Below are 12,162 nucleotides of genomic sequence, written 5' to 3' on the forward strand. Positions count from 1 at the left end.
TCGCTAGAATAAAACGAAACGGGATTTGATACGTGAAATAATAAGTTTAGAAGTAATGATTCGTAACAACTAAAAGGGCATTTAAACAAATGTACGACTCTCAATAAAAACACATTTGATTATAAACCTTCATTTGCAGCAACACTTCCTATTCAACCGACTAGCTCTGTTTAACCGCTTGTGTACTCGCATAAATGTTTTAACTTACATAATCTCACTCTTCTTTCATACGCTGTACGCAATCTATAAAAGTAAAGCTACATAGGCATTATGGTGAAAAAAATTCTATAAGCTTGCTATTTAATATGTAAAAAAATATCGCGGGACATGCAACGCAAAAATATCGACTGCTATAAAAACACAACACGTCTAACGGCACTCACCATCAAACCTGCGATCGTAAAGAAAACCTTCAAAAAATATAACTCAGTACTCACTGCAGTAAGTGACAGAGAGCGCATTTTCTCGTTGACGAAAACGTGGTCACGGACGGACGGACGGACGGACAGACAGACAGACAGACAGACAGACAGACAGACAGACAGACAGACAGACAGACAGACAGACAGGACGAGCACAATAGCGCTCTTTTTCCATAAATGAGAAAATGCGCTAAAAAGAACGCCAGGGAGAAACATAAAATAATGCGAGCATCTACAAATAGCAAGCGTACATAATTTCACCAACCAAGCAGAAATTAATCTATGGTGTTATGGCAGAGGAAACCTCAATGTAATACAATTCTATTGCATAACAATCAGAATGCGGACGAAATAAACTTCCAAGATCAACTGAAGGTTTCCAATTAATTTTGGTAGCAACAGCGGAGAAAAAATGGACTTGTGTCGCCATAAATGAGCATGACAGCAGTTGACAACCATTAATGACTGTAGTTACTGGTATTAAATAGAATATGAATTATACACTGGGTCAGCTGACCTATTAAACGTTTCCAGTAGTAATATAAAAGTGATACTGCAGCTAAAACAAGTCGGTTAGTCTTCAAGTTACAAGATATAATTCTCGATTACAGTAACAGTCTGCACTCTGCATTGTATTTACTACGGCCATTCAACACACGCTTTATTTATTATAGGCACTTCTTCACTATGTCCAGCTAAAGCCAGTCATGGCACTCATCTCGTTAGATATTTTTCTTCCATTGAAATAATTCAATTATGCACTTTCCTTCCTGTGAAACTCTTCACTTATTTCACTGGTATTGACACCGCGGATGCCTAAGTAATGTACCAATGGCGAACAAGCGAGACCAGCTTCAGTTTGTCACTATAAGTCAATGCACTGGAATTTGGCTGTGCAGAAGTATAACTTGATATAAATTCCATACAAAGAATATTCATCATAGATACATAAATGCTGGTTGCAATAAACCTGAACCCAGAAAACAAATGAATAATCATACATCTTGGAATATATCACTCAATTAAGATAACAATATATAGAACACTCAACTCAGATGATAATATAACATGTGAAAACAAAGAATGTTCATAAATGAGCAGGTGAGCAGGTTATTTTATCCCATCAGTAAAGAAAGTGATGGATTAAAAACAATAGATTTGCAAACATTCATAATTCTGTATACCGAGGTGTTACCCTCTACCGGGTCCACATACATAAAGGATGGAATTATTTTCTTGAACGCCAGAACCAGATTTTATAGTCTATTATGACAATAACAATCTTTCGAAAATTGGAATAAGGAAGTGGAAAATGACAAATTTTGAATCAAATTACAATGTTTCAGTGAAACTCAATTTTCGTTTATCACGATTAATACGGTAATAATTGAAAAGTTTTACACGCTACAAGCATAGCTCATGAACACAACTAGAAGCAAGCAAAAACTGAAGAAAAGCGAAACGCACTATCTGGTCCGTCGTTGAAATCAAGCCATGTTGACTACAGTTCTGTGACTCATTGCCTTCACCAAGTGGAATAACTCCTGCTACATTTAGGACATATTATCATAGACAACAAATAGTTACAAATAATTGTAAGGAGATATTATCATGAACAACAAATAGTTGTCTATTTCAAAAATTGTAAATATTCATGTTGGCTTCCATCGCGTGGCCATGGTAATCAGTCAAAGTTCTTACATTTCTCACGTGAAAGCTGGTAAATTTAAATGCATTATCAAGCCTAATAAAAAAGTCACTAACCATCATATTCTCCAGAGCCAAAGTTAAAAAACATGATTATTCAATCTAATACTTGTAACGAGTACAGTTGGAGCAACCAGTTTCAAAACTGGCAACGTATTGTCGGCAGCTCCAAGTAATCAGACATTTGACAGAGCCCGACAGCAAAGCTAAGTATGCATGCATGTTACTTAGAAAAGTTCAGTTTGGGATGGGAGGAAACCTCGACAATTAGAGGCCCCACAGAGACATGGCGTCAAGTTGACACGTTGCTTCTTCAGCTTCCCGTTTTCTTCGACTGTTTTCCGTTTCTGAGTAAGCGATTCACTTCTGCCAGGTGGCGCGTTGACGCCAGTGAGCTTTAACATGCGGCCTAAATAGTTTCCCGGCGTATTTCCAGGGTTTAAAATTATTTCCGTTTCCTTTAAATTAATCAGTTTCTCACCAACAGAAATTTCTTCGGGATAGTTTCGTTCCCTAATATTGCCTTCTACTTCGCTAGAGAGTGTCATGCTAGTCTCAGCACTAGAACTGCTTCTGTCTAACACACTCGCTTGCTGCGTGGAGTGAGATCCATAGTCGTAGACGAGCTCCTCGCCGGTTTGAATGTTCCTCATGCTAGTCTCAGCACTAGAACTGCTTCTGTCGAACACACTTGCGTGGTGCGTGGAGTGTGACCCATAGTCGTAGACAAGCTCCTCGCCGGCCTGAATGTTCCTGAGGGCGAACATCGCAGCTCGAGGTACTAAGCTGTTGATGCGCACCGGCAGCACGTGGATGTTAGGGTCACAGGAATGATTCAGGTATCGTCCGATGTTACCGAACAAAGTGGGGTCGATGATCGTCAGAAGCGTTGTGCTGCTGGCGTCACCACTTTCTTCTGGGAACCGAGCGTCATTCTCACATAAAGTTTTCTCCCATTTTGTGTGGGAGAAAAATCCCATCTTTTGTGTTTCTCCCATTTTGTGTGTGCATAAATTTGTGCTTCTGACGGACTGTAAACTTTCTGAGTTTGGACAACACGCTTCACTGGGCAACAAAACATTCGGGATATCTGAGCTACTAGAATTTTCTAAATGCTTATATGCCAGTGAGATATTGGAGTGCATTTGAGATGAAAGTTGGCTTTTCAAAATAGAGTAATTATTACGGAAATTTTCACTATTTTCTTCTTTATTGCAAGATGCTTTCAATAAGGAATCCCCATGAGCTATCGGTCTCAAACTTTCATTACCACTTTTAGGATTCATTCCTTGATAAACACAATGCTCCTTAAGAACCATGATGTAGTTGCTCGTACCCATTGCATCCTGCTTAGAAAATCGTTTCTTCGCTTCTTCAATGCCGATGATTTCCCCTGCGTACTCGCAAATGAAAGCACCACGTGGAATGAAACTTGTGGTTATCACACCATAACCTTTGGTGAAACGCGCTGAATTTCTCTCAGGTGAAGGTTTTGGCACGTTTTCTGAATCATCAACCGAACAAGCAACAGAGCCTGGGTACTCAGCAGTTCTCACAATCATCAAATTCTTTCTAGGACCTCGCTGCACTATTCTGTTTTCGCACGTTGCAGCTCTGACGGCTCTTGCACTGCTGGTTACATCAGCACCAGGGCAGGCACAGTCATCGTTACATTCATACAATGGCCAAGGAAGATCATTTTGCAGCAGCAGTCCGTTTTTGTAAGAAAGTGGAGCGCGATGCAAGCATGAACAACTAGCGCTTCTATCGTGATTCTTCGACTCAATTGGAGTCAGAGGACCTGTTTGCTCGTCCAGCAAAGATATAACTGACTTGCTGGTAGAGGGGTTAACAACATCCGCGTCCTTAATGGCAGCTGCTGAATCGGACTTACTTGAAAAGGCCCTAACAGAATCATCAACACTTATACAGGAACTTTCGTTCAAAAGTTCTATGGCAGGCCAATTTTCACATTGTGGCTTGGATGAATTGTCATTTTGTAATATCACTGAACAATCGGAGCTACAGCGGCAGCCCTGAGGCATTTGCTCGAACAACTCCACGTCTGCACCGGGACCAAGGATGGAGGATGTGACGTACATTACATCGCCTTGGGGATGTTCATACTCGTCCTCGCCGTAATATTCCGACCAGTGAAGTTCATTGCCAAAGTTTAATTCAGGAATATTAAGAGCGGTGTCATTAACCACCGCACAAGTGTGAGAAGGTTGGTTTGAAACGCCGTGATGTTTGGCCTCCGGAGAAACGGCGCCATCATGGAAACTTCCGCGTTTATTTTGCAGTTGCGAGTGTTTGGCACGTGTATGAGGAATTTCCCCATCCGGATCTGGAAATGCTGATTCTTTAATGGAACTATCTTCCATGGTTAATGGAACTGAAGTGAGGTTGCAGGTACTTTTACTGAATTGAGAGGACGGAATCGATGTACGAGTGGGAGTAATGTTTCTCGTGAGTTGAAATTGAGGAGTTGAAGTATTGGACTCTGATTGGCTTGTAGACGGCGGACTCAACGACACCAGGGTGTTCAGCCATCTGAAACAAATTAATCATGAGATATTTCATAGGAGACATTTTTACAGCTCGCGTGTTCTTCATGAAAAACACAATACAATTACAGTATAAATCACCCGGAAAAATACAATGTCTTTAATTACCTACACATCCGATATTTGCCTCCACCTTCCGCCTGTTTTCAGGACCTGAACCCAAATCCAGCCTTTTGGGCGCCTTTTTCCAGGAGCGCTGTCGACGCAACCGCCACGGATGACGTCACGGCGACGACTGAGCTGGTGACCCGCATTCCGAGGCCGGTCTTTGCGACACGGTAGCAGCAATAGCCCGCCAGGCAGTACACGCCAAGGCGCCACGACAGCGACACGACGCGGTTAGCGAGGCTCGATGGAGGGATACTGTAGGAAGAAACAATGAAAATTAATCAAATATAATATGTTTATTACAGTAGTAGTTTTTGCACATAATTGATTCACATAGCCTGCTCTTTCCATGAATCAGGCCTTTCCCTGTCCACTTAAACCTGCCCCTTCCCACTCATCAGGCATTTCCCTCTCCACTTAAACCTGCCCCTTCCCACTCATCAGGCATTTCCCTCTCCACTTAAACCTGCCCCTTCCCACTCATCAGGCCTTACCCTGTCCACTTAAACCTGCCCCTTCCCACTCATCAGGCCTTTCCCTGTCCACTTAAACCTGTCCCTTCCCACTCATCAGGCCTTTCACTGTCACTTAAACCTGCCCCTTCTCACTCATCAGGCCTTTCCCTGTCCACTTTAACCAGCCCCTTCCCACTCATCAGGCCTTTCACTGTCACTTAAACCTGCCCCTTCCCACTCATCAGGCCTTTCCCTGTCCACTTAAACCTGCCCCTTCCCACTCATCAGGCCTTTCCCTCTCCACTTAAACCTGCCTCTTCCCACTCATTAGGCCTCCCCTCTCCACTTAGGCCTCCTTTTTCCTACTCATTAGGTATCCTCACGCATCGCCATGATCCCCTTTTTAACCATTATCTTTCTAATCCGTATATGTTCGCTGACGACACCTAAATTTAAGGCTACTGTGCACCAGCTGAAGCTGCAGCGTTGCAGGAGCGGATGTCTGTCTGCATAGATGCTGTCTCAGACTGGATGCGCTCTAACCGGCTCCAGCTCAATGCATCAATAATCGACTTTATTTGGTTTGCGACTGCTCGGCGCCAGTATCAGCTTCCGGCCAGCCCTGTTCGCGTGGGCTACGCGTTCGTCATGCCTGCGTCTTCGGTGTGCAACCTCGGTTTTCCGGTATACTCAGAACTTTCTATGAACAATCACATAGCTTAAGCCACCACCGTTTATTTTGGTGCTCTGCACAACGAATACTTCGCGTCAGCCGCTGTCTCTCGAGGCCCTCGTGGTGGCGCTCGTTTTGGTCAGATTGGACTATGGTAATGCCACACTCTAGTCTATAGATCTCCTACCATGGCACTTAATAAACTGCAATCCGTAATGAACACTGTTGCGCGAATCGCGTGCAATAAGCGAAAATTCGACCTCATGACGCCGATATCGCGCGATCTCTACAGGCTACACATGCAACAGCGCACGCAGTTCAAGGTCGCTGTTCTGACGTTCCAAAGCCTTCACGGTCTGGCGCCTCCTTATCTCAGGGAAGGTCTGCAGCGCGTGTCGGATCTGCCTACTAGAAGACGATTGCGTTCGTCATCAACAGCGGACCTCGTCGTTCCATCTACACATCTATCTACCGTCGGCAACTATGCGTTCTGGGTCGCCGCCGCTAGAACCTGGAACAGTCTGCCGGGTTCGGTAACATTGGCTTCTTCGTTGCAGGTGTTTAAACGCCTAAAGACGTAACTATTTCGTAGAGCATATGAATATAGTGCTTGGTCATTTTATCCGTTCCCATCATTTTTCGCGTCTATTTATTTTTCGCTTGCTATTAAACTAATGTGTAATGTGCCCTTGAAGTTCATTTGAACCAGACGCCAAGATAACTGCTTCGCAGAATACCTAATGATAATAATAGTAGTTGGCATAATAAAGCAGGATGGTTTAACAAGCGATCTACTCATGTTCATGCTTCATGTCAAGTTAATAAAAACAGCAACTTTTCACCATCAATTTCCAAGTCCATGCTTCATATCAAAAATATTCAACCAGAAAAAAACAGCAAATTTTCACCAACAATTTCCAAATTTCAATTCGCCCGCCAATAGGCCCTTGCTCAAATGCGAATTAACCATGCATGAGCTATCACATAATCCCTGAGAATTTGTCGTAAACGATTAAGAAATAAATCAGCTTACGTAAGAAGGTCGCGGAGCTGTTGAGGGGTGACTTTGCCCCAATGCACTTCAATACTATTGGTATCGTATTAAGATTAAGCTACCACATAATCCCTAAGAATTTGTCGTAAACGATTACGAAATGAATCAGCTTACGTGAGAAGTTCGCGGAGTTGCTGAGGGGTGACTTTGCCCCAATGAACTTCAATACTATCGGTATCGTATTAAGATTAAGCTATCACATAATCCCTGAGAATTTGTCGTAAACGCTTGAGAAATAAATCAGCTTACGTGAGAAGTTCGCGGAGCTGCTGAGGCGTGACTTTGCCCCAATGAACTTCAATGCTATCGGTATCGTATTAAGATTAAGCTATCACATAATCCATGAATATGTCGTAAACGATTGAGAAATAAATCAGCTTACGTGAGAAGTTCACGGAGTTGCTGAGGGGTGACTTTGCCCCAATGAACTTCAATGCCTTTCTGGTGGCCGATGCCCACTACCCCCACGACGCGACGTGGCACGCGGTTTCCTGACAATAAAAATAATAATTACGTAACTATGAAAACAACAAAAATAATAATAATAACAAGTGAGCAAGATTCGTACTCATGTTGATGTTTGCTACCTAAGAAGAAAGAGAAGGAGAGGTTGTTGTTGATGTTTCAGGTTGATGATGATGATGCAAACTCATGTTGATGTTTGCTAAGAAGAAAGAGAAGGAGAGGTGGAGGTTTTTGTAAAAAAAAAAAAATTATAAAACAAGTGAAGAAGGTTCGTACTCATGTACATGTTTACTACTTCCATCAAAAAAAAAAAAAAAAAAAGAAAGGAAGAAAGGAGAAGGAGAGCTGGAGGTGTTGTTTAAAAAAAGATAATAACAAGTAAATAAGAAGAAGAATCAGATCACTAGGCTAACACTTGTTCTCTCCTAACCCGAAAACATCATTACCAGCTTGAATGGTTATTCATAACTAACTAGGAGATATTAATGACAAATCTGGTGGCGATGTCTATGACCAATTTCGTGGTCGTAGTGAGACAAACATATGATATCGAAGGTGTTTTAGTTCGTATTGACACTAGAACTGCGACATTTGAATTGACAAAGGAATTAAGCTTAGAAATTTCTCCGTTTTAACCCCGTTATGTACGAATCGGCAAGGCAAGTTAACATTTGATAAGCGAGAATAAAAATTCTGCACGTATCGAGCAATCAAGATAAAAGTTGTCAATTGAAGTGGTGTTAGCAACCACGATATATTTGTCTATTTATATATAATATATATAACGTATATATAAATCAGCACAGGTGTACAATAAGCAAGAAACACGAAGTTTGGAACACTTAAACATGTTGTTGTTTCCTCTAAAATTTGGAAATTCCCAGTACCGGTATTTTACTCCCGAGATAAATTCTCTAGAGAAGAAACGAATTTTTTTATGCATACCGGTACGATGTTTCACATGATGTACATTTGTTTACAGCATGAATTGCAATGAACCTAGTTTCTAACTATACTCTTTTCAACAGGTAAATCATTTCACATTTACAATTCTACAATAGGTGAACCAGTTTATACAAAGATTATATTCACTAACCGGCACGCAAGCTAAACACCAGTAAGAATCTATCAGTACTACGCTAAGTAAATAACATTAAATAATACTACTTTTGAAGATTTGTAGGAAGGAAAGAAAGTACCTATATACACTATACTTACAATAGGTAAAATCAAGTCTGTTTCAATCTGTTTTTGTAAATTTATTACAGGTACGTACAACACTAAACTAAAGGAAGTATAGTACTACGTTTGAAGATTTGTTCATGCAAATGCTAAGGTGTGGTTGTAATCTACACCAAGTATATATTATACCAGTGAGGGGCGAAGGGTGGCAGGCGAGGTGCAGAGAGTGTGAGAGGTTGAATTCTGCACTAAGTATATATTATACCAGTGAGGGGCGAAGGGTGGCAGGCGAGGTGCAGAGAGTGTGAGAGGTTGTAATCTGCACTAAGTATATATTCNATCATTGTGCTACAACTACCCTCTTTGCTGTACAAAATAAAATAACTTTGGAAAACATCATACACATCATTGTGCTACAACTACCCTCTTTGCTGTACAAAATAAAATAACTTTGGAAAACATCATACACATCATTGTGCTACAACTACCCTCTTTGCTGTACAAAATAAAATAACTTTGGAAAACATCATACACATCATTGTGCTACAACTACCCTCTTTGCTGTACAAAATAAAATAACTTTGGAAAACATCATACACATCATTGTGCTACAACTACCCTCTTTGCTGTGCAAAATAAAACAACCTTAGAAAACATGATACACATTATTGTGCTACAACTACCCTCTTTGCTGTACAAAATAAAATAACTTTGGAAAACGTGACACACATCATTTAGCTACAAGTACAAAGAAATGATTTATGCGACACCCTGCTACCCACTTTCATAATGTTGCATATATTCACTTACAATATTTTTAGCTATGAATTAATAGTTGAATGCTTTATTCAGTATTCAATGACATCATAATATGATTAATTACACGACACCCTGCTACAATTTTCTTACGTTATATTTAATCACAATATTTTTGGCTATAAAGTAATGGTCGAATGCAAAGCAAAGGCTTAATTCAGTATTCAATGACATCATAATATGATAAATTCAAATAACATAGAATTGCTTATACACGCTCTAACCCAAGACCTGATGGGCTCTGAAGTGGTGATGATGTGGAAGGCAAGTTTGAGCTTAGACCAGGGAGATAGGGCAGCCAGAGCGCGGCCCAAAGTGATGTTAATGGGGCGGTCCCCGAGCTGGATGCTAGCTCCTGGAACAAGACGCTTCACTGCAGAGACAGCAACTCTGAATTCTCCTCCGGGTGCCATCCCAAGCTGCTTTGTAATGTGAGCTGACACTGAGAGCAACAAGAGGTATAGAATACCTTGCACCCTGCCATGCTGGCTCAACACAGCTCTCATCTTTGTGAAGTCCATGTTGGTGCTCTCTTGTAGAATGGTCTGTTCATCCAGGGACAAGATGGCTGTCCGAGCTCTGCATAACTCCAGCACAACAACGTCAGGGCGAACCTTCTCTATGGTTGCTACTACATCTTGCTGGCTCTCCTCTGAGAAGTGGGCTGTGCCTACCACGAACACCTCGCAGTTGTTCGGCCCAACCAGACGCACAACAGTTGACGGCAGATCACCTAAAGCTGTGGAGATAAACTTGATTAAAATTGTGAATAATTCTTCTGAAATAAATAGCTTACACGGGGCTCTTTATTTAGAAAATTTTCTCCAGGGTTTGAAGAAATGAACACATGAAAATGGTATGGTATCACTAAAAGATCACTGAATGTTTTTAAAGCTACAGGTAAGACTTTTCTGCTTGGAAGTATTTAAAGGTTTGAAAATTTTTCCAAATAAAATCACGTTTTGCAGCTGATTAAGATGCTACCTATTCCTGCAATATATGAGTGCAAAAATAAAGCCAGTTAGTGAGTAGCAATTGAATTAATCATTTGTTAAAAAACATTACACACACAAATGCCAGTGATATACACTTTGAAAATATAAAACAATGAACCAAAGAAAAGCTTACAACATAAAATGTTATCAAGTTGCATCAAGGCATCAGTCAGTGCAAAAATTATAAACTAAACACAGAGGTCACCAACTTGAAAACACACACACATACGTATATGCACACAAAGATGAGTCAGGTGCAACCAATGATACCATAACTATCATTAGATTCGTCAGGTTAGATGCATTCACAAAGAAGACTTGAAAGTTAGACTTATAGTCTAAGTGTGAGCTAACTGGACTAACTCAACTAGAGTGCTACATGCCTTGTGGTCTTTGACGTCTTAAATCCTTCCTTTTTCTAAGCTTTTTCCTTCGTTTCTGTGGGGTGCCTACTTGCAGGGCACTTACTTCCTCAGGCTCATTCACACTGCTTTCACTTGCTATGCTCAACAAACAAGCTCAAATGAGATTGATGTGCACACAAACACTTTGTCTATTTTAATCAATGAAATAAAATTATCATTCAGTGAAAATAGCTAAACAATTTCACCATCAATTATAACTGAAAATCATTTTAAACTTCATTTGCCAGCTCTCAACAATTTTAAAAGGGTAAACATGTAATAGAAGTTGCATCAAGTTGTTCAAAACATGATAAAAATTCACACCTCCAAGTTTTTTTATATTACAGTGGGGGAAATGTACCAAGTCCATACCAAATTCAGTTGATTCCTAAATTAAAAATAGCAGTTGTTATGTAGTATCATTAGACAATTACAGTGAATATCTCACCTTGTGATCCAGACGAATGAAGCACATTAGTGGCATGTGAAGCTGGTGTTGTCAAGGTCTTGGCTGCACCATCCTCTTCTTGAGCATTAACAGCAACATCATTTGTATCAGGAGAAGATACTTTAACTTCATTAGAATCTTTAGTTTCAAGTGCAGCTTGTTGGCCTTCCATTCTCGGCTCTTCACTTGATGAAGACACATAATCTTCACTTATGCTAATACATTTGCTTGTGTCTATTGTAGCATTGTTTGGGAGAGGTGACTTGGATCTGTTGACATTTTTCTCTGCTATTTCAGATGCTTCAACATGAAGAGCGGCAGCAGCTGATGGTGTGAGTGCAAAGGTCATTGAGCCTGTCACAACCATCTCGGCATCACTGCCACTTCCAATTTTTTCATCTTCTTCAGTATTTACTGAAGAAGCACTTACTTGAGAATCATTCATGTTCTTGTCTTGATTTGCACTAAAAGTTTGTACTGTTTATATTTATTAAAGCAATGGATGTATCTGAATTAACTTTCGAATATTTTTATGACTGGGAGCACAGGAAAAAAATAATGTCACAATAAAGACATTAAAAAATGCAAAACATTTTAGAAAATAAATTTTATTTTCATAGTCAACACAGTAAATTTTTTTACTGTCTACTGCTGCTAATCAGTAATACAATTATTCTCAATCAATAATTATCAATATTGAAAATATTGCCATCAGAGGATGAGAAAATTATGCAGTTGTGATATAGAAGCAGCAGTGGGTACAAAGTTTATACATTAGATCTTTAGTCAGGCTTACATTATGGGAGATTGTTTCCTTCTTCTGTAGAGAATAAAAATTTACCAGCAGAAGGATCTTTCTGCTGATG

The 12,162-nt window shown here is 40.3% G+C and overlaps 1 protein-coding gene across 1 annotated transcript; it reads right to left on the reverse strand.

Annotated features, from left to right (window-relative positions):
• Positions 1 to 603: 603 nt before the first annotated feature.
• Positions 604 to 11,827, reverse strand: LOC108665337. Its single transcript, XM_047880087.1, has 8 exons — positions 11,297 to 11,827; positions 10,828 to 10,944; positions 9,681 to 10,188; positions 8,823 to 8,881; positions 7,369 to 7,477; positions 4,846 to 5,059; positions 4,735 to 4,739; positions 604 to 4,682 (listed from the first exon to the last, which is right to left on the reverse strand). The coding sequence occupies exons 1-8, from the start codon at positions 11,739 to 11,741 to the stop codon at positions 2,357 to 2,359; spliced, it is 3,783 nt and encodes a 1,260-aa protein (XP_047736043.1). The 5' UTR covers positions 11,742 to 11,827; the 3' UTR covers positions 604 to 2,356.
• Positions 11,828 to 12,162: the final 335 nt, after the last annotated feature.

This window comes from Hyalella azteca, unplaced genomic scaffold, assembly GCF_000764305.2.
Source record: "Hyalella azteca isolate HAZT.00-mixed unplaced genomic scaffold, Hazt_2.0.2 contig4627, whole genome shotgun sequence".
In the NCBI taxonomy this organism is placed as follows: domain Eukaryota; kingdom Metazoa; phylum Arthropoda; class Malacostraca; order Amphipoda; family Hyalellidae; genus Hyalella; species Hyalella azteca.

Coding starts and splice junctions, on each gene's coding strand:
- LOC108665337 (XM_047880087.1), bottom strand. CDS start 11,741: ATGAATGATTCTCAAGTAAGTGCTTCTTCAGTAAATACTGAAGAAGAT. Junction 7,478..8,822: donor CCACCCTTCGCCCCTCACTG/GTATAATATATA, acceptor TTTTATTGTCAG/GAAACCGCGTGCCACGTCGC. Junction 5,060..7,368: donor CAACTCCGTGAACTTCTCAC/GTAAGCTGATTT, acceptor TTCTTCCTACAG/TATCCCTCCATCGAGCCTCG.